This window comes from Lichenostomus cassidix, chromosome 3 (genome assembly GCF_008360975.1).
Source record: "Lichenostomus cassidix isolate B80296 chromosome 3, HeHo_3.0, whole genome shotgun sequence".
Taxonomy (NCBI): Eukaryota; Metazoa; Chordata; class Aves; order Passeriformes; family Meliphagidae; genus Lichenostomus; species Lichenostomus cassidix.
Genome location: NC_139483.1, coordinates 34,121,296 through 34,143,477, shown reverse-complemented (window position 1 = coordinate 34,143,477; position 22,182 = coordinate 34,121,296). Strand labels below are relative to the sequence as shown.

General features: G+C 35.4%; 1 protein-coding gene across 4 annotated transcripts in view; it reads right to left on the bottom strand.

Moving 5' to 3' along the window:
- The window catches only part of CRIM1 (cysteine rich transmembrane BMP regulator 1), a 173,826-nt gene that overhangs the window by 20,223 nt on the left and 131,421 nt on the right, over positions 1-22,182 (bottom strand). For all 4 annotated transcript variants that reach the window (XM_085055220.1, XM_085055219.1, XM_085055222.1 and 1 more), the window contains exons 8-9: positions 14,127-14,255; positions 2,498-2,654 (exon numbers count right to left, since the gene is read on the bottom strand). In XM_085055220.1, the coding sequence (XP_084911346.1) occupies positions 2,498-2,654; positions 14,127-14,255 (286 nt within the window). The remainder of the gene's footprint in view (positions 1-2,497; positions 2,655-14,126; positions 14,256-22,182) is intronic.

Sequence of the window (22,182 nt, the reverse complement as noted above, 5' to 3'; positions counted from 1 at the left end):
GGCTGTACAATTCTCCATCCTGGCATGTGCTCCCTCCTTTCAAATGATCCTGTACTGAATATTTCCTTGTTCTTTTTCAGAAAGGCAGATAATAGTATGCAAACTTTAGACATAGATGTACTAAACAAAGAAGAGACATGGGAAGTTATACAACATGACCTAGGAGGGTAGAGGAGAAATAAATAACGTAAATCTCTAGAAAGCTTGGCTTCAAGTTGTAGAAAACTTCATTTAATTTTTAGTTAAAAGGCTGAGAATAACAAATTGTCATACAGTAGAGTGGAGAATGAAAGACTTTCTATCTTCTTATCCCATCAAAAGGAATGCTTCTTTCCATTAATGTGTTAGAGCTTTTAAACAGTGAGTATTCAGCAGATTTTTTTCAGACAATTATTAAAAGGTTTTGGCTTCTTTAGAGATGCACAAAGTCAGTATTTCCAATTACTAACTTCTGAAAGTCTTAAAAAAAAATCACAAATGTGATGATTACTCCTTAACTGTTCACTTTCTAATGTACTTTTCTTTTAATACTTCCTTCTTGTATGTCCAATTTGTGACTAAAGCTTTACATTGAAATAGAGATTTGTCCTCCATTATACCCCATGTTTTTAATGCTCACAACACACATGGAAGTCAAATACATGGTATTTTAAAAAAGAATTTGGCACAGTAGCAGTAAACTGAACAAATATACTATATAACCACAAATCTAAATAATTTTAACACCAAGGTAAAACTCGAAGTGGAATGATCCTAGAGTTGTTCTTACCACAACTTTAGCCTTTTATACTACTAGTAGTTCCACACACAGTTATCTTTAAATGTTACGAATTTCATTCAGCGTAATTACTGATGTATTTTGTTGAGAATGACAAGATTAGAGTGCTCATTTCCAATTTCTAAAAAATTAAATTATCTGAAGACTTTATTAAACATTCATCATTTAAAAATACCAGCCAAGCATTGTGCATAACAAAATTTGTACATTACATTCTACGTGTAAACCCAGAATTTAAATTGAAAACTATTTCCCAAATAGCTTAAAAAGGTTTAAAGTTCATATATTTTTCAGGTGCACAAAAATGTATGGGAAAGATAATCCCAAAGACAGGGTTCCTGAAGACACTGGCATCAGCTTGAAATCCACTTGTTTTTATAACATTTTAATCTTAAAATGACTGTACTATCCCCATTAAAATGTGCTGTCATTTTTTAAATGCTTTTGCTACATAGTTCCCATCGATTTTCTAATAAAACTGTTTTGGACATACTTCAGTAAAATAAAAAAAAAAGGAAGAACAGTGTGTTTCAGCTTAACTTAGCACAAACCCAACATACATAAACTGTTTTTTCCCCCTGTAGGTCAATATACTAAACCCATGATACATACAGACTAAAAATTACTGCTCTTTACAGGATTCCTTTCCTGTAATTTTACTCTGGTTCTACTTTCTCTCACTTGTGAAACTGAAAATAACTCTCAGCCACTCTTGAAGTCAACATGCCTGAAGACAATTTTACTAACTCCTTAATTTAAAATTCTCTGTTTTCCTCTCCCATTACTACTCAGTGCACCAAAAGGACACACTACAGTAAAGATGGCTATTAAAAAACCTGCAACATTTATGAACAACGGTCAAAGAGAACTCTCAAATGAACCAAAGTTTAAGGAGTATTACTATCAAACACTAGGAGTTGCACATATAGTAAATTTCATTGAAAATCCTAAAAAAAAAAAATTACGTATGAATGTTACCTGAAAATCTGCTGTCATGAGGTAGAAATTAAACTATTACGAAAAGCAGGCAATAACATGGAATGAACCCATAAAAATAAAATTTACTGGTAAAATATATATAGATGCCACCAGAACTAATTACTAAGAAATTTCTGTGACAAAAGACCAGCTCAGTTTTCATCACCTGTTCCACCATTGAATAAATACCACAAATATTTTCTTTTATAGAGGAAAAAGTCCACCACAGATACAGATTTTGAATGCATTTACAAAAGCATAGATAAGATATAGTACTGTTCTTCACAAAGCCTGTAATCTTCAGAAATGTCTCACTAAAACTAGTCTGCTGTCATACCAACGTTAAAAGAAACTTGAAATATTAGATAATAATTTGAAAAAAATAAATGGGCTATAAAATGAAAGGTTATCAAAGCATGCCAACAGAATTTCAAAAAGCTACATGGAAGGGATATTACTTGTAAGTAGTTTTCTCATCTTGTTTGTCAAATTCTTCAGAAAAATATAAGCACTGCTTTGCTTTTATAATCTGCTGGGTTTTGAGTTGCTGTTTCTAAATCTGTTTATCAAAATCCATTTTGAAGAATACTGCACTCTCACATCCGTAGCAAAATTTCCATTTTCCTACACTTCCCCCTGCTTTCCCACAAAGCCAACACAAGTACATACGCCTGGGTCTTTTCCCATTTTCAGTACACACAGGGATTGCGTTAGGTGTGCTTTCAGAAGGAGAATACGTACAAGTATCCAAAGGGACAGTACTTGTCACATACAATGGGTTTGCACTTCTTGGGCCGCGGCCGGCACTGACAGATCTCACAGTTGTGGGCATCAGTCTGGAAGCCGAAGGAGCAGTCCAAGGAGCAGCCCGAAATGAGGCCTGTGCACAGCTCCTCCCCTGCAAAGGACACAGCAGGTTAGCACTGTATGAAAGCTCTTTATGTCAAACACATCCTCAGCAGACTAAACCTTCTGCTCCCTTTTACTTTGTAACTTTTGTAATACTGTTAAGCCTTACCTTCAGACTGTCCTATTTTTAAAAGATTTGACAGAATTCTCCAGTAATGACCCCAACTGTATGAGCAGACATTACAGGAATCCTAATTTCTGATCAGCAGCTTGGGGAGTACCACCTGGTACTACAAACTAACATGGTTTTATGAACAGATGCACAGCCAATGGTGCCCAACATCCATGACTCCACTGGCTTTTAATAATACACCTAAAATAACACATATTTGCCACACATTATATGGGTTTAACAGGCTTTTGTTCAAGAGAGTGAATATTTATTTTTCTTCTACTTATTTTAAATAGAACTGAAAGGGTGGGATATGTTAAAAACTTTTCTTCTTTATGCTGTTTTTTGTCAACTATTTAGCGACTAAGACCTGCTTTCTAAAAATATAACTGCGATACCTTAAGATGTGATCTAAGCTTAGAGATGATAAACTAAAAGGTCTGTCTCTTGAGGTTCAGTACCAAGTTTCATCTGCCTCTTGTGGCATAAGGAAGATGCTGAACTGCTGGCATCTCAATTTTTCCAGTACAGAGATAAATAGTGCTCATTATATTTGTTCTCATTGAAATTTCCTGTTTTGAGACTGATCACTTTCTTTTTGCTTCTCTTGAAAGAAGAAATGCCAGAAAGACCACTCTTAATATATTGTGGGATACAAAGTTCATTTATTGGTTGTAGAGGTGAGAGGAAACAGAAAATTACAGTGGTTTTTTTCACATTAAGGATGCAAAACACAAGGGAAAGAAATGACCATTATTACAATAGCCAAAGTGAGATCAAAATGGAAAAAGAGGGAAATATAACTAAGATTCTTCAATAGAAGAATATTATGGGTGATATCCAAAGGCCTGACATTAAGAGTGATTTTTAAAGGATTTCTAGCTGAAACATCCACACCACCACAAAGCATTGCTTGTACAGAGGTCAGCTGAAGAGTATTCGTCCAGATTTGCTCCTCATTCGAGACCTGAAGACCAGTTTCCTTTAGGGGCACGAACATTCAGGGACATGGTTTTTACAAACAGATCAGTTATTAACACTACTTACTCTCTAACATGGTAATGCACTGAAGGCAAACTACAGAAGCAATCTTTTCTTTACTCAAATGCTTCCTCTTCTGTTTTTGCAATGTTGTGTTTAATGTTGCATTTATAATTGCAAAATATAGACTTAACCAGATGTGGCTAAGCTAAGTGTTTCACTACCTATTCTACCAAGTTAATGCATATTTGGTAAAGGAGTCACCTTTCTTACTGGCTCAGAATGAGACCGAAACCTCAGAGAAAACTAGCAAATTCACTGCCTACTTCTGTGGTGGAATTTGGGCATGCAAGTGCAATACAACATAAGAATCTCATTATTCCAAACAACAGTGCTCAGTTTAAATAGGATGAATATAATCAGGGTCATGGCTCTCACCTCTCCACTTTTATGCAAATTTGGTGTCTGAAGCAAAAAGAGTGCAAATGTGGGGATTTTTGTCATTCAGAATACAGAAAAAGAAATGCCAGACCTTTCATAACCTCTAGAGGTTGCATCTGGAAGCAGAGTATCAATACCACAAGATTTAAGCATTTACTCTCAGACAGATCTAACCTTTGCACAGCAGCAGTAACCCTTGTTCTTGCTTTATTTAGAGAGAAACACACATGCAAAGATGTTCATGAAGTTTTATACATTTTTGGAGATTAAGTCAGGCCGATCTATCAAGAATATTAATCTTTTTCATATGTAGCCACTAATGCTGATTTTAAAACACCATAATGCAGAGGAAACTGGTATTTTTCTCTGGTAAAGAGTAATACAAAGACTTTCCTTGAAGCAAGTTAAAACAATAAGAATTTGTCTTTCATTTATGAGCTTATATACTAGAATGTTTGTACAAAATTATTGCCTTTCAACACACAGAGATAATAAAATTAACTGAATGTTTAATTACACAAGACTTTATAAGGTAGTCATAATTTTTAAAGCTAGGCTTGATCTTTATAAAGAATGTACAGAAAAGTGCATATCTCCAAAAATTATTAAGTCCAGGTACAACCTTTGATATAATGTAAGTTCTTATATCTCCTGCAGATGCTCAGAACTGATCAGTGAATAAATATGGAATTGCACAGGTTGAACTGAGCAGAGCTATTAATTTTCTGAAACCTACTTTATCATGGAGGTGAAATGTTTAAGTGGCTGTCTATAAAGAGCAGAATCATGAAGACAGGTGAAGAAACAAGACGGTACCCATGCAATTGCATGGGAGAAATAAATAGGCATCTTAAAAAGGAAAATCTGGAAATAACAATTTTAAAAAAATCTACAAAACCTGAAAAAACAATAATTTTTTTTTTTTTGGTTGGCATATTCCTTTATTTTATTTGTCTCCAGATTATCTATTAAGGAAAGCTATCGAAGTGCAATATCCAGGTTTGACTATGAAGTTATAGAAGACAGCAAAATAATGATGCCTCATAATCCCACAGCCAAATACATTGTTTTCAGTCTTCTATTCTGCTCTCTTTTCTGTAACAAGTTTGTTACATGTAAAGTTAATACACTTGATTAAAAGGCTCAATGTGTCTAGGGCAGTTCTACGCAAGCAGGAAGACATTCCAAGTGTCTCATCCCAAGTAGCTTATGATGTTGTATATACTTAAAACTCAAACAGCTGACATATTAACCAGGAGATCCAGTCTCGAAACAATATCCTCCTTGCCTAATCCTTTATATAGTGAGCTATCCTCAAAAGAATTTTCACTTCCTAAGTGGCTGAGAAAGAAAAGCTATCCAGAGCCTTGAGGTGGATGACTAATAATCACCATTGCCTCTCAGGAACAGACAGTGAAGACCATATTAAAAATCATCAAAATTCTATGGCTATGTCAAACATAAAGGGAAAGTTTGCTGAAGGCAATGAAAAACTGTTAATGTATGGACTTTCTAGTGTTATGTCAATGCTATGTATGAGGTGATCAGAATAATCTCCACAGACCTCTGCTCACAGTCTTTCTAATAAGATGCTGAAACTTATATTTCTGATAAGATGCTTTTAACTGAAATTAACATGTTATTGCACTTAAATTTCTGATAGTATGACAGTACAAGGTGTGGAAAGAGATTTTAGACAGTTTTTGAAAAAAATTCTCTATGAAGACATGTAGTGTCATGAAACCAAGAAAGTGAATTCTGGTCTGCTTTCTAGCTTTACATCTAATAATCTAAATTTCTCCTATTAAAACATTATTAAAAACATGACAACTGCAGGCAGTCTCTAAATGAAGTATTATCTGGTACACAGACAGAGCTTACATCTGCTGCACAGGCCTATTGAAATGCACAGTACAGCATTTTAAGCCAGGTATTTTATCAGAAAATTAGGTGAATCACCAATGTCACAAGGCAAAGCATAGCTATTGGAGAATGAAGAAAAACAGAAGAAGATTGCAAACCTGAATATTCAAATGTGGATCAAATTCAGTGTATACAATTGGCATTTTCCATAGCCTTAGCTATTGCTTTAAATTAAGCATTACTGAAATAATCACTAATTCATTATGAAAGGATAAGTAAAATCAGATTTTTTGCTAAGGTTTTGCATTTCAAATGACAAATACTAAAGAAAAAAGAGAACTAGTTCATGAAAGACAACTGGAATGAATGAAGGAAACTTATTATTATAAAATGTTAGAAGGGTATTTGTTTGAGGGTGTTTTCCATCTCTGCTTAGATAAGTTTCACAAGGAAACTGAATCCCAAATCATGGACTGTATTTGCAGAGAAGAGATTCCGCTCTAACTCTTCTAAAAACTGCTTCAGAAGTGTACCAGGGAAATCAGACAGGCTGAAATAAGGGTATGGCAAACATTTTAAAAGCTAATGCAGAAGAAAACGACCATTCAGAGTTTGACAGAACTGCATTATGCATTTGCATGTCATGGCAACTCTACCAGAATGGGATCAAGCTTCTAATCAAACAGTGTAGGATATTTTTTTTTTGTTTTGCGACTGATCTTCTGTTTTAGAAGACTAATACAGACACAAAATGTTGAACGGGAAATCCATTAAAGGAAAGGTGTCTCTCATTGTGCTGCTTAGGGAAATATCTGGATGGAGAGTAGAGTTCTACATGGTTATTAGAAACAAGTTCATTATTTTTCTTACAAAACATGAAATGCTTATAAAGTCATGCCAATACAGAAAACAATTTGCATGACAATCTCAGAGTTCAGTTGGAGGATATTGGTTGGTCCCAGAATGATTCTGATGAGATATGACTTTAGGAAAACATGAATGTGTTCCTGAATGTCTCAGGCTCATAGAGCTGTATTTTTACTACAAATACTTAGCTTTTTAATGTGAGTACATCAGCTGAACTATCCCATCAAATGCCAAAAGAATTAATTACAGTAGAAGGCTAGGACACTAAACGGAAAGGTTGAGGACAACAATGGAAAGGTTGTTTGTCCTCAACCAAAGATGTTATTAAATAGTCTATGAGTTCACATAGCAGTGAATCCTGCCCATACAACAGCACCAAGCAGTCTTCTTTGCCATGTGCAGCCACAACTGCAAAAGCAGCAGCAAAGTCAGCTCCCAACAGGTCCACTTGGTAGTTCACAGCCTAGCCACAGTCCTCACCATACTGGCAAAATAGATTGCTAACAGACTTTGAGTCCTCTAAAGACTGCAGCCCTAGCAAATACTTTGTTCTGTAGTTTGCTACAATCTAACACATTATATGCTGACTTGAATATGGGAATTTCAAATTATTGGATTCTGTTGGATCAATTTAACATGATGCTGCTGGAAAAAATAAAAGCAGAAAGAACAGCTGAAGATTAACTGGTCTTCCAAAAAAAACCCATTTGTGAATTATTAACAAACAAACATATTTGTAAGGTTTTTAAGCCTGGTCTGTAGACTCCTTTTAAATATAAGGATTTCTTTCCCCCGCTTTCTCCACACACTTATATACCCTTTCATACGTGCAGACTATCATGAAACAAACATTGGAGTTTCAGAAGAGCATGACACTGTTAAAGAGGAATCTGTTTGGCATATGGAGGATGGGACAACACTCTGTAGAAGAAAGTCTTGAAAACTGATGATTACCAAGATATGGTGAGGTCTACACAACATGCTACACAAAAACTATGTGGTGTTCTAAAACTCTTTTCCACTAAGTATCTTACTCTCAACACTAACATCACCTCCAGTTTTAAAAGGTTGTCTGATATCTGTAAAACTGAGTCACACATTCAACAATCAGCATGTAACAGCAGCTGACCTACTGATGTGACCTACCACAGTCCAGTCCCATCTTGCAAACAAGACAGTGACAACATTCTGTCCCATGATATGGCAACAATGTATGCATTTGGCAAAATTAACTTAGTAAAGTAATATTTCATATACAATACAACCTGTCTTTCTTAGGTATGGCATCTTGAGGGCAATGCATCTCAAAAGGAATCACAGGTCTTTGGCCTAAATTCAAACCATTGTATGCATGATTTATTCCTGAATTCAGAGTGTTCACATCCCCACCTCACATGAACCTACGAATATTGGATTATTTTTGGCAATTATAAAATATTGCCCAAAAAACAAACTGATAAGTAAACAAGATTCAATTCCATGAATTGCATGTTAGCTCTAAAAAGAGTCTTCTGCTTGAATTTCTAATGTCTTGATTATAATTCCAGCTCTTTAAAAAAAAAAAAAAATCTTTTTTTATAGCATATATATGGTATATAAAAAACCCTATGCTTTTAAACCGGGATATTTATGTTTCTCCAATGTATTATTTTACATATGGACACACTGTTATTTATACTGTAAGAACTGAAAATTATCTTACTCTAAAAGTTTTGAAAATGCATTCTGTGTTGAAATACTTTTAGTTTTCAGTCCTCTAATTCACAGATGAAAAAAAAACTGACGGAGAATATCAATCAATATGTGACAAGGATTATGTCAATATTTCAACTTGGCTTAGGCTGGTGTCCATTTTTGAAAATTTGTAGCATGGCTACAGAAAGCTAGCTACATACCTTTACCAGCATAATTTTCTTGATGCTGAGGACAGATCATATCAGGAGAACTGTTTCACAGTACCTTTATAATTAAGCACTCCTCAGCCGTCCTCTCGGTGTGGATTGCTACTGCTGGTTAATCTTCGGGGGTGGGGATCTGGGGAGGCAAATTTATGAAGGAGAAAACTAGGTTACTTAACAGTAACTGGAATTCTCTGAATATATTGCCTCCACAGATCCACACTAACCCTCCCTCCTTTCGTTAGACTTAACTCATGATTCACAAAAGCTGGATAAAAATGAAGGGACTGGGCGCTGTGATCCTAGAAAACCCTGTTTAAAAAAATTGTCTTGTGAGTCCGTTGAGGCAAATGAACCACTTGGATATTTGCTCTAAACACATCTAAAATTCACATAAAATACATGAATTCATGAAAATGAAATTGTAGCAGTGATATCTCAAAGGTGGAATTACTGTAGAATGATCAAGCTTCAAGCACATTGGTTTTGGCTGGTTTTTTTTTCCCCACAAGTCAAGCCAAGCAAAGTTCTTATCTGCTTCTACTGCACTAAATATATTGTCAGCAATACTAAACCCAATATATTGTAATCTTCAGAGATCCTGCCAAAGACTTTCACTCTAGTGAGAAGATAGATAATATTTATTTGGCTTGAGTTGCTCATCCTAATTCCATCCTCTTCAGGGAGCACTTCCACTATCTTGCACGCGTACTTAGTATTTTTATTCTACTTAGATGATGTTCTTTTTTTCTGATTGAAGCCTTAAATATTTAGGAAACATGCTTCATCCTACACTTTCCATGGCTGTATTTCATTACTTGTGGTCTAATATGTAACAGCTATTCCCTTTTGTATTACTGCAGAGGATAACAAGACATTATTTTTCTGTCTACATTATTCAGAAATCTGTGTTCTCATTTGCACTACCTGGAAAGACTATCTGTACTGTCTTTTATTTTATAACTTTTATTCTAGAACTTTTATTTTCCATGAAATTTGTTGCAAAATCAAAGTAACACTTGAAAATAATTGCTACTAAACCAGACAAGTGTTACACAATTTGTATTTTACTTTACTATTTCCAGGAATTTCGCATTGCCTGAAGCACATTTTGTGTGATTAGTGTGTAATTACTGCCTGACCTCAGTTTGATACAGAAATGAACATAAAAGTATGTTTATTTAAATGGAAAAAGTTACCACTGAGGGAGTTAAAGTGTTTAGAACACACATCCCTGAGTATGGATTATTTACAGAAATACAGGAATGAAATATTCACATTTTGGCTAGACGAGTGAAAGGGTAGGACTCTATTAACGAATTAGCACCCAAAAAACGAGGCGTTGAGATGTGTTTTCTAAGGCTTTTTTCCATCATCAGCCCCTAGACTGATGAGTGAGCCTTAATTGTTGCTATTTATAGACAGCCTCTAGATGAACCTACCAATCCTGCCTGTGAACGCCTACACAACTAAATAAAGACCCACACTGTCAGACCCAAAGTCCACATCAGAATTTCATTTTGCTTCATCAGCTATAAAGGGAGATGGTGTGACTTCCAGAATATTGAGCACCATGCTTCAGGTGTGTGCTGATATGATAGCGCCTGCTTTTAACTCCGTGGTGGAAAACACATCTTCTCGCTAAAGGAAAAGGTAACAACACTTCCAAAATTATTTCTGTGTGTATACACAGAATGTGTTTTGGGGGAAAGGTGGTTTCATGTTTAGAGAACTGTGCAAACACATAATATATTGAGATTTCTTATTTTTGAATACTCATTGCATGATTTGCTTTGACAGACATAAGAGACCACGACATGAAGTGGAAGGTGATGCATTTATAATGTGTAGGGAAAACTAATCTCACACTTCTGCAGTTGCATCTCTCCATAAGGAGTCTGAAATCAATGAAACTGGATGACAGCTGCATCTTGGAACTGCAAAGGTAAGCTTTCTAAACTAAGTAAATGATTTTTAAAATTGACAGCAACGCTAATTTAATTCTATTTGAGGAAGATTTGAAAGGTTAAAAAAATATTAAGTTCATACATGCTCAAAGTTATATCATGAATAGCACTACATGTTCAATTCATTTGGGGTAAAACACTGGTTTTAGTTGCAGGAGAGATTTTAAAAGGTTTTTCTTTTCCATGAGACTAATCCAGGGAACAGACAAGGCCTGCACTGCAGACACTCACTGAAGAAGGACTTCGTGTGCAGCAGCAACTATGAATCAGATTTCAAATCCTATGTTACTGCAATCAGCAGGTATCATTTAATATGCCTGTTGGTCTTCCTTGGGGCAGCAGAAGTCCTGCCTCACAAACAGTGGATCACTGTCTTCCACAAGGAGTCGATTTGTCCTCCTAAAGACTTCGTTCCACTCCAGTTCTCCATATGACAGTAAAGGCCTAGACACTCCAAACACTACCATTTTTAAATTTACTTTTATCTGTTTGTGTTTGGCTCTTGTATCATCTTATACAAGTGTTTTTCCTACTTGTTTTAGTTTTATTCTTGGTATTCTGAAGTGATTCTACCTAGATTCTGGATTATGCTATTATACTTCTTACCTTTTATTGTCATGTAGTGCTGCTTTGGCTTCTGGATGCTTCTGGTAAGTATGATCATTCTTTTTCCCTCATCATTTGTGATTCCACCTCTACTTACTAGAACTTTCTTTTTGCTCAGTGAGGTTTTTTTTCTCCCTTCTCTTACATCTATGGTCTGGCTCTGCTGCTTTTAAAAAATATTTTATTTTACTTTACAGTTTTCATTGTGTGTTGCTACAGCATGTTTTTGTGTCCACCGCAGAAACAGGAAGAAGGATATAAGACAAAGTAAACTACTTCCATTAAAATCATATTCCAGAAATGTTTTGATTTGCTTCTTTCTATCTTTCAATTCTGTAGCTGGCTTGAACCAGGCTGGATGGACTTGAAACTGAATTACAATAAAGCACCAAACAAGTTTCATTATACTGTACTTACATAATCATTCCAAATAAACATGTCATACTTATTTCTGGCTACATGAATGTAAATGAAGGTAATAATGAAGAACAAATGATGCCCTCACTCTATATTCTTCCACTTCACCGTTTGGACTTTTTTTTTTCGCTGAAATAATTCAAGTATTAACAAACCTTTAGCAGAGACAGATCTAAAGGGAAATTACAAAAAAATGAAACTTCATTGGAAATAGATTAGTAGAATTAGGATATGATGACTTTAAATTGTAGTGGGGGCACAGGGGGTTTCTTACTGAGGCGCTTCAAGTCTGACTCTGTTGAGCAGCTTGGAACAGAAAAAACAAGTGGATGCAGTATAAAGATAGAGATGCTTCCTAAAGTCCACATGAGCAAAAGATAATACATCTTCTGTTGTCCTTAAGAGAGTCAAGATGCAACTGAACTGGTTTGGACATTAAAGTACAGAGGATCTCAAAACACAGAGCTAGCACAGTACATTTTCAGCATATTTGACCTAAGACTCCTCTTTTCTCATTTCTAACACACTCATTTGTCCAGAGCCTTGCAAGCAAGAGACACTACTTGACAGAAAAATTCAATTTCTGTCATTTTGACTGATAACCACCAAATGATGAAGATTTCCAAGCTGTTATTTTTCTTCAATTCCTTAGAAAATAAAGGTCTCCTCTTTCTAAATGACTGAGATTTTTAAGCGATCTACTAGTCACGTTATTTAACTGGAAAAGAAAAAAAAAGAAAGATGACAAATGATACTATTAAGTTTACTCGAGATAGTTTGCTACTGTAAAATGAAGATAATTTCAAGCAAATCTGGCAAGAGAAAAATTCTCCTGAATAGGTTCTCATGCACTGTTTAATCAGAAATACTCCAAGCAAGAATATCCTGAGATGTGGTTGGTATCCTTGTGCAATCTGGTAACCTAGGAGAAAAGAAACCATCCTTTGGAGTGATGTGTCTCCAGTGCACCAAACTGGAGGGAAGGACTGCATACACAGGCATAGATGATGAAATTTGCCAAGTATGTCCATCTTCTTGTTTGTGTCAAACTCCCCAGTCAATTTAATAATAACTGAAGGAGAAGAAAAATCAAATTACAATGTTAAAAGCAGACCTTAACAATTCTAATGTTTTGCTTAGGAAGAGCTAAGTAAAGTATGGGATAGCAAATCGTCCTTCCACAAATACAACTTGTAATCAAAGGTATTATTTTTGTATTGCCACGATAATGTTATGGTTTGCCACATTTTTACTTTTGTTAAGATGACCTCTCCAACACCAATCCAATCCTAAAACTCTTTAGTTTGTACTAATTACGAGTTTTATTTTGACCATTTCTACTTGGGAGCCCTACAATAGTCTAAATGGGTTTAGAAAGTGGTTGAGAATGGGTGGACTGAAACTAAAAGGAAAGGAATGGAGTAGTACCTTAGTTGTGAAAGCCTTAGAGGCTTCAAGAAAGCTGAAAATCTACAATAACATTACAAAGAGAGCTCAAACCCACTCCTAGGTTGGGTTGGCAGCCACAGTGATGCATCCTGCAGCTGAGATTAGTATTCCACAGGTATCCTTTGTTGGTGAGTTCCAAAAACCAACCTGATACTGCTTTATGTTTCATCTGTAAACACTGAAGTCTTAAGGAAACACATACAGAAAATACATTTTTCTTGATACACACAAAGTTCTCACACGGCACAGTGTTCTTCCTTTGGGAAGAAATAGATGTTAAAGCCTACATAAATGCTAACTAAAATATTATATATGTATGTAAAATAAATACAAGAATATGTTATATAAATATTAATATGGATATAGTTGAATCAAACACCCCCTCCCAAGGTGCACAAAAACCCACTCCCAAGCATATAATTTTCAAACATTAATCCTAAAAATCTAAATTTTGACAAAAAAAAATAAGATGAAAATAGGCTGTTTAGCAATAGGAGATTTTGAAGTGCCGAAACCTAGATGTTCTTAAAATTCTTTAAAGAGAGGAAAATGAAATGTGGAATTCTGATAAGACTTCTCAAAGTCTATATGAATATTAGGCCCCCAATTATTACCTTTTCTAGCCAGCTGTCAAATTTCCACCTCAAGACAAATACTGTATATTTTCCTCAAAATACATTTTAAGCAAGCAAGCAATGCCAGAAATCAGGAACCTATTCTGTAAAGATGAACAACCATAAAGCACATACATACTAACACAACATATAATCAGCATTATGAATGGAAAAAACCAGCATACTAGCATTTTCACACACAGCTTGATATAAAAGGTAGAAGCCACTGCATTTTTGCATACTCACTGGTTTTGCACTGACAAATGCGACAACCATTTTGGTCCAGTTTGAAGCTATAGATACAGTCTTTTTCAGTCAAAGTGCAGTTCACCAAAACCTCACAGGTGGGTGGACCTATTGTGATATACGTTGGTTCTGGGGATAAGAAAAAATAATATGTATAACTTTGAGATTCTTGAATATTTTAATTATGTTCAGAAAAATCCATACACAATGTAATAACAAAGAGAGTCATATTAATTAATTTTGTTTCTGATGAATATTCTTGGTACTTTAGAAACAATTCAAGAAACAGACTTCGTTTCCAAGCGACGAGCACTCAACAAAAACAGTATGAAGCTGTAGAAAATTTTTAAAGTATTGAAACAGAAAAAAATACCACTTTTTTCTGTTCACGATGAAATCAGCTTTCCAGCAAATGTAGTTTGAAACTGAGTACGAAATACTTATTTTTCCCACTTTTCTGCAGAAGTATTTAATCAAAACTTCATGCAGATTTTTTTGCTTCAGCAACAGAACAGAACTTTTTCTCTAAAGCTGAATTGATTAATACTACCAAGCTGCACATAAAACACATAGCTCAGTAGTCAAATCATTCTTTGTGTGAATAACATCACTTCTACTGGAATTTATAGCAAAAGAGACTCTGAATACCAAAAGGGAATGTAGGATGCTCTGCATGGGAAAGATCTCTGGAAAGCATTTAACATGTCTATTCATTGAAAACATCACTTATTACAGAATACTTTGCAGTCCCAGATTATGCTTTCTGAATTTGAGGAGATTATTCTGATTTTAAGTTATCTATCAGTAGTATAATACTTACTTTTTGAAACCATTTAAATATGTTGGAGTATGAAATTTGTTTTGATACACAGCATAGACAGAAATATTAATGTGCTCTAGTATGTGAAGTTTTTAGAATAAAACAAAATCCAGAGACTTACGGAAATAACAAGAAATCTCAAAATGACCATCATAAAACAGGATACAGAAGGAAAGAAATACCTAACTTTTCCTGAATAACTTTTTTGCTCTCTGAGACTAATTTTGTCTATCTTGTGTTCTTCATAGAACTCAAGCACTGAAGAACCAATGTATTCATAGTTAAGAGCATTATTAACATTATATAAAATATTCAAGAAACAAAAATTGCATGACTTAAAGAACTGTGAGCTTTCATATCAGTGCTTCAGCTGTTTAAGTGTACTCTGTTTCTCCATCTCAAGAAATGAAGATTTATAGGAAATTAAGTTTAAAAAGCCTTCCATACTTAAATTGATAAATTGTGAAAATATGGAGAAATTACATAGACTGGAGGTGGCCACATCTTGCCATCTTTCATCCTCAGACCACAGATTTTGCCATTCTTACTTATAGGTAGCTAGTCTTTGCTTTCAGAGTAAGGGTAAAATATTACTCAAAGTATATTAAGTTGTTAGAAGTATATATTGTTAAACAAAATACCAATTTTGGTGCCTATTGGCTGCATTCCAGCAGGCAGCTTTTGCACCCATGCCTTCCAATCAAGTGAAAGTTATCCTATTACAAGAATGAACTTTGCTGCTTTCATTGTCTTTTATAATTTTCAGCTTTCATAATTTCTCCCCAGCCTTGCTCTTCCCAGCACAACAGTTTATACAACCGATGAACATTTTTAATCCTTTTAAAATTAGGTCAGCTAACTAGAGTTTGGAATGAGAAAACTGCATTAAAGACACGACAATTAAGTTAGATAACTTCAAATTTTTCTCAGAGGTCATGGTTCAGATTATGCACTTGCTGAGGAACATTCAAATTCTGTTGCTTGTATAACTTCTAGTAGGAAAGCAGCAGACTATTTTAAAACTATGTAAAACAGCACCAACAGCTTTGCTCATATACAAATTGGAAATCTACATAATGGCACCCATGTCTCTCTTGATCCCTGAAATACCTTCTTATTTAAATTAAAATTGTGTAAATTAGTTTTTTTTGTAGAGATTTATAAATTACTAGGTTGGAGGTCAAAGGATGGGTTTCTGTCAATTCTTCATTTCACAGCTCTGAGTTTGCACATGTAGTGTAGAAGAGCAACCTTAATGAGAAATTATTTTAAAATCCATGGATTTCCAAACTTAACTTCCTTTAGTCTCAATGAACTCTTTGTATTTGTTTTAAAACTAATTCAGTAAACTATCTGATTAAATCACATTCATGCCTAACACTTAACATTTGCAGCTTCACCAAACCATTAGTTTAGGAATCATGAACATATTACTATATACCAATATATACCAATAATTTGATATATTCCATTAATTAATCCTGGCTGTTTAGGCCTCTGAGTATATAAACTAATTTTGCAACCAAACTGATTTTTAGCATCACCAAATTCTCTAACCAAAATATGCTAAACATGTAAAAAACCAGAATGCAAGAGCTACCCTGAAGCTATATTCAGGTTACTCGTCAGCCACCACAAACCCTACACTTCAAATTTCAAAAAGGCCACAGCAATGCTTTATACTCACAGGTGGTTAAAACTACTACAAATCTTATGAATCATTACTTCTGCCCAGAGCAAAGTTCACTGACAGCAACACAAGCTGGAGAACTGAAGGAGACTGTAGCTTTACCAGCTGACTGCAGAACATGAGGTAAAACATGTGGATAAAAAAAGCCCACAAACCCTGCTGAAAGTTGGGATGCAGGTTAGTTAGTATTCACTGATCCACTTGGATGTAAACTAGGGCTAGAGAGAAAGAGGATTGTGTTTTACTACCCATTGCTGAAGTTCACCCCTCAAGATATCTTCTCTGTAATTGCAGGTGTAACTTAACATCTAGGAAAAACAGCATATATATTCATATTTTTATATATATTTGTATCTAGTTTTTGGTGACTTTCCAAAACTAAACCTCTGTGTTTTGATGCTCCCTTGCCTTGGACACATTGACACAATTTTTATGACCTTGGTACATCCAGTAATATGGTATTTCTTATAAGGGATGAAATTAAACTGTTGTTACATAAATTTAAAAAGTTTTTGTTTGACCTCCATTCATTGTGTTTTATTCTGTTACCTTCCACTTTTGGGCCTACTTTCAGCATCCTCAGTGTTTCCAGTCAAGTTTGCAAATCTGTTTCTTTCTCTCTCCTCTCCCTAAAGGTAAGCCCCGAGATACAGTAATTTTATATGCATGCCTGCTTCTCAATGAGCTGCAAGTGGAGGACAAAAGAAATAATTTCATTCCCTACCCCCACATGTGCAAAAATGCAGCCAGGAAAAAAAAAATTAATTCAGGCCTTTTCACTTCACTAGACAAGACTCAACAAATAAAGCCAGATCTGCTCTGCCAGACTTCTGGCTATTTGAATAGGCAAGCAGTAGCTAAGCTTGAAAAAGCAAGTACCACCACACGATCTGAACTGGGCTTTCACTGCTGCTCTTGGTAGAAATGGCAGAAGAAAGATCCAGTGCACAAATGCACAGACAATGGGTGGGAAAAAACGGGTGCCCTTTCTGCCTGTGTGCTTTACCAACAATAAAACCATACTGTAGAAAGAAAGAGAGAAGAAAATAAAGAGAAGGGGATTGAAGAGAGTCTGGTTGAAAACAATGGATTATTTAATAGAGCACAGATTTTGCTGATATCAAGTGGTTATATATAAAGTTAAATGCAGATTCGTATTAGAACACCATGCTTCCATATATCCTCTCTGATCCTGATACTTTCTATGCTGCATTTTAGTGCATAAGATTATTAATTTGCCTGCTGTGAGGTTGATAAAATTATTTGAAATAATTTTTTACAACGTCATTTACTTATAAACAATTTCAGTGATTTTAAAATCCACAGCGGATATTTCAGGTGCTGGTGGACCATCAGTCTTACCAGTCCACTGAAAAATCCTGTAATATGGGATGAAACCCTGAATTTCATTCATTCCAGCTTGAAATCAAACTGCATTTATGGTGAAAGAAGGGAAGATGGTGACATTCAAGTACTGCCTGCAGCTGGCTTTGCCCATAAGGAGCCTACATTAACAATACCAACACAAAAACTGGTTGTCAAAAAAAAAAAAGAAAAAAAGAAAAGAATTTGTAAGATGGAATAGTATTTTCACTAATTTTCTTTTTTAATTTAGAATAATTTTGTAATATGAGTAAAACCAATCCCCAGACCCCTTTTTTTTTTGATTTCTGAGACCTTCCACTCCTCCTGAGTGATGTGACACAGTTTGTAGTACAAAGAACAGACATTTTCTTCTGTTAACAATGTGAACTATTATATATACAAACACACAAGAACACAGGATGGTCAGTCTGGTCTAGCACTGTGAACAAAGTATAACAAATAATTGTATTTGTTATACTTTGATGAGTATTGAGGTTTTAAGAAACTGCTCAGGTATTCAGATATGGAGAGAAATTGTTACATCTCTGTTTCAGTGAGATCAGGAGAAAATTTGTTTCTCAGGATTAAAATTTTATTATATACACACTTTGATTAATTAAAATTATTAAAAAAACAAGAAGAGAAAGGAAACTGAAATATATAATTGATTGCTGAAGTGCTGGAAAACAAACAAAAACAAACTCATGATTGAAGATTTCATTCTAATATATAAATTATATAAAAGAGAACTAACTAACTAACTAGAATCCTTCTTAAGGGTGGAACCAGAATGAAAAATTATACCCACTTTCCTATTATATTCTTAGTTGTTCAAAATCTGAGCTCTGGCCATAGAATTTGTATCAGAAAGCAAAGAGGGATTACATTTAACTGCTCTACAGCAAAGCCAAATATAGTATGAGAGAATCAAGAGTTCAGGTTTGGTTTGAGTGAAGGACAAGAGAGACCTGCACCAGCAGGAGCAGAGCCTGCAGGTACAGGGAAGTGACGCTTTTCTGCCATTTAGCACCTGGAAATCCACATGTGGAATGGTGTCCAGCTTTGGGCTCCTCAGTAGAAGAGAAACACAGACACACCTGAGCAAGTGCAACACAAGGACACTGGGCTGGTCAGGCGCTGGAGCAGGTGGCAGATGAGGACAGGCTGAGAGACAAAGCTCAGCCTGGGCAGGAGGGTCAGGGGCATCCTACTGCTGTCTACCACTCCTTAACCAGAGGGTACAAAGACAACAAGACCTGGCTAATCTTGAGGGTAGCTCCAGGCTGGGTTTAGAGACAACAAACACAAGCATGAAATGGGAAACTACAACTTGATAAAAGCTGTTTTGATCTTTCTTTTAAATCACATGGGCCATCAAACTCTGACATGGTCATAGAGACTTGTGCTATCTCCATCCTTCAAAATACTCAAAACTCAATTGGGATAAGGCCCTGACATCCTTCTGTCACTGGACCTGCTTTGAGCAGGAGATAGGACTAGAAATATCTCTGGCGGTCCTTTCCAACTTGCATGACTCCATGAACTTTGCTTTCACATAAACTCAGGACATTTCCAGTCAAAGCAGTAATATCCTTGATGAATTCTAATCAAGGAACTGAAATCAAAAGACAAACATTACAATTTCTGATTATTTCTGCATGTTTTTGCCAAGTACTGATTACCTTCCTTTTGCAAAATAAGTACATGTTTGCCTAACACTATCTGTCTGAATCTACTTCATGACTTAAAAACTACCCTTTTTTTGGGGATGCAAAATTTCTTCCAGGTGTTTAGAAGAGCAATTCTCAGTTAAGAATTATTTAGTAGCACCCACAACCAGCTTTAATCAGTCTCATTTTTCTCCTTTACATTACTACGTTACTTAAATGCTTCACCTCTTGGCAAGGTATTATTATTATTATTATTACATGGAAAACAACCTCTTTGCTTTGTTTCATTTGGAATGCAATATTTTAACTCCAAAAAGGTTTTGTTTCACACTTTTAGTAACGCCATGTGAGGGAAATACCTAGTCCATGGTTTTACAAAATTGGTTTTAAGTGGGGAAGTAACTATTGTATTCTAAGTTTTTTCCTCTGCACAGCACTTTTCTGAATAAATTCAACAGAATAGGATTCTAGGATTCCAACATCTCATTTGTTTTCATAAAATGAAAACCTCTTCTGGGGGGAAAAAGAAAGAAATTAATCAAAATAATATTCTAAACCAGGAGAAAGACCTCTGACATGAATAATAAAAAACATGCCCATGTTTGGGGAAAGTGAAATAGCTCCCTCTTCTGTAGTATTTTGTAACACAGACTACACCTTTAAAAGAAATAAAACGTTTTAATCCTATGAAACCAGTATCAACGTACTTAAAGAAATTCAGAATCAGTGCATTCAAGCATTTACCATTTAAAAAATGTAAGGAAAAAAGCCCCTGTAGCCAAACAGTAGTCTTTTTACCTAATGCTTTAAGTGGTAACTGGCTCAAAACTGGGCCTGAAGGGTGTGCTGCTCAACAGCTTTTCATTCGAGTCTGCATACGTGTTTAAATTTTGTCTACTGTCCAAAAAAGTTAACTGCAGCCTACTAAGCAGCAGCATGTGTGTTTACTTAAGCTTCCTGTAAAAACATTCATATCATTCCAAGAGTGACTAAATGTTTTCCATCCTCATAGTTCGCATTCCAGCCTTCCCCGCCCCTCCAGTTCATTACATGAAAAATATCAGTCCTGAGTCCTGGGCTAAAGAATTTCCTTCCTGGGTTTGAAATACCTAATGCCTCACAGGAAATTTTTTCCCAGTGTTTAACTATCAGTGCCAACTATCAGGGTTCAACAATTCAGCATCACATAACAATTTATAAAATGTGTGCAAGGACTTAGATAACATAATTTTCTAATGTCACAAGCAACTCTGAAAATATGTTCATTAATACCTCCAAACACATAGGTCAGTTTGGCAGTCTTTTTTCTCCAATTTTATTCATACCATCATCCTGAAACTGCTAAAACATGTATTTTTTCCTTGAAAGTAACTGTCATAATCAAAGACTTTTTATTGCTGCAGAGTAAAGAAGCCCTTTATGAACCAAGGGTGCATGTGTGTCTTTTTTGCAGTGATGCAATCAAAATACATACTTTCTACTCCCAAGATGTGACGTTGCCTGTCATAATCAATTCTTACAGGTTTTGGTTTAACAGGCATGTATACTCTTCAAATGAATTTTAATGCTGGTAAGAATTTTTTTTGACAATTTTAGGTGGAGTGACTCTAAGTAACAACCACTTTTGTTAAAGCAGAATCAATTAATGCTATCAGGAAATGTCCAAATATATTAAGAAGGTCATTCAGTTATTGTTACTAGGTGAAGATAGAGTAAACACTATATTACTGTACATCTGGGGCAAATCTATGAATGCCATAGGTGCTGAAAAAATTAGGAGGTTCTTTTTAAGTGAGACATACTCTGACATATATTCATTAGGATTCTTCAGTTATGTATCCTTTCAGCAATCTTCCACTGAATTCAATGATGAATCACTGAAAACCATGAAAATGTTATTTGATACTCATATAGTCTTCCTAACTTTCACTGGCTTGCACTGGCAGGTTTCATCATACTCTTGATGGTGTGGTTCAACAGGCTCAGCTGCCTTCTCTAGAGCCACTATACTAAATCATGATCTGGCAAACATAAGCCCAATTCTCTACAGCATGGTGTTTGCATTCCTTAATTGACTTGATGAAAGGGCTGGTTGGGAGCTCCAGCACTGCTGCTGAACAATAACTTAAACACTTCATGCTCTGAGGAGGACTCTGGGCCCAAACCCCACGTCAGTGAACACTGCTCACAACCACTGACTTCACCCTGAATGAATCAAATTTCTTTTCACTGGACTCTGCTGCCTGTTTTTACTTAATGAAGTGCTAGACACGCTAAAAGAACTGAACTGAATTACATCTCAGCTAGAGTTTGGATTCCTTTATTGATGAAAATGTTAATTTCTTTTTGTGAAGATAAAGTGTCAGCCATAATGACAGCAAAGTACCGTGGGTTTTATTAATCTAAATCCTCTGAGGGGATTTTGGTTAACACTTAATTTCTCATTCACAGCTTATGCTGGCACCCTGCCACTTGTACCTGAGGGCTCTCTTGCAGAAGGGCGTGCTGTGA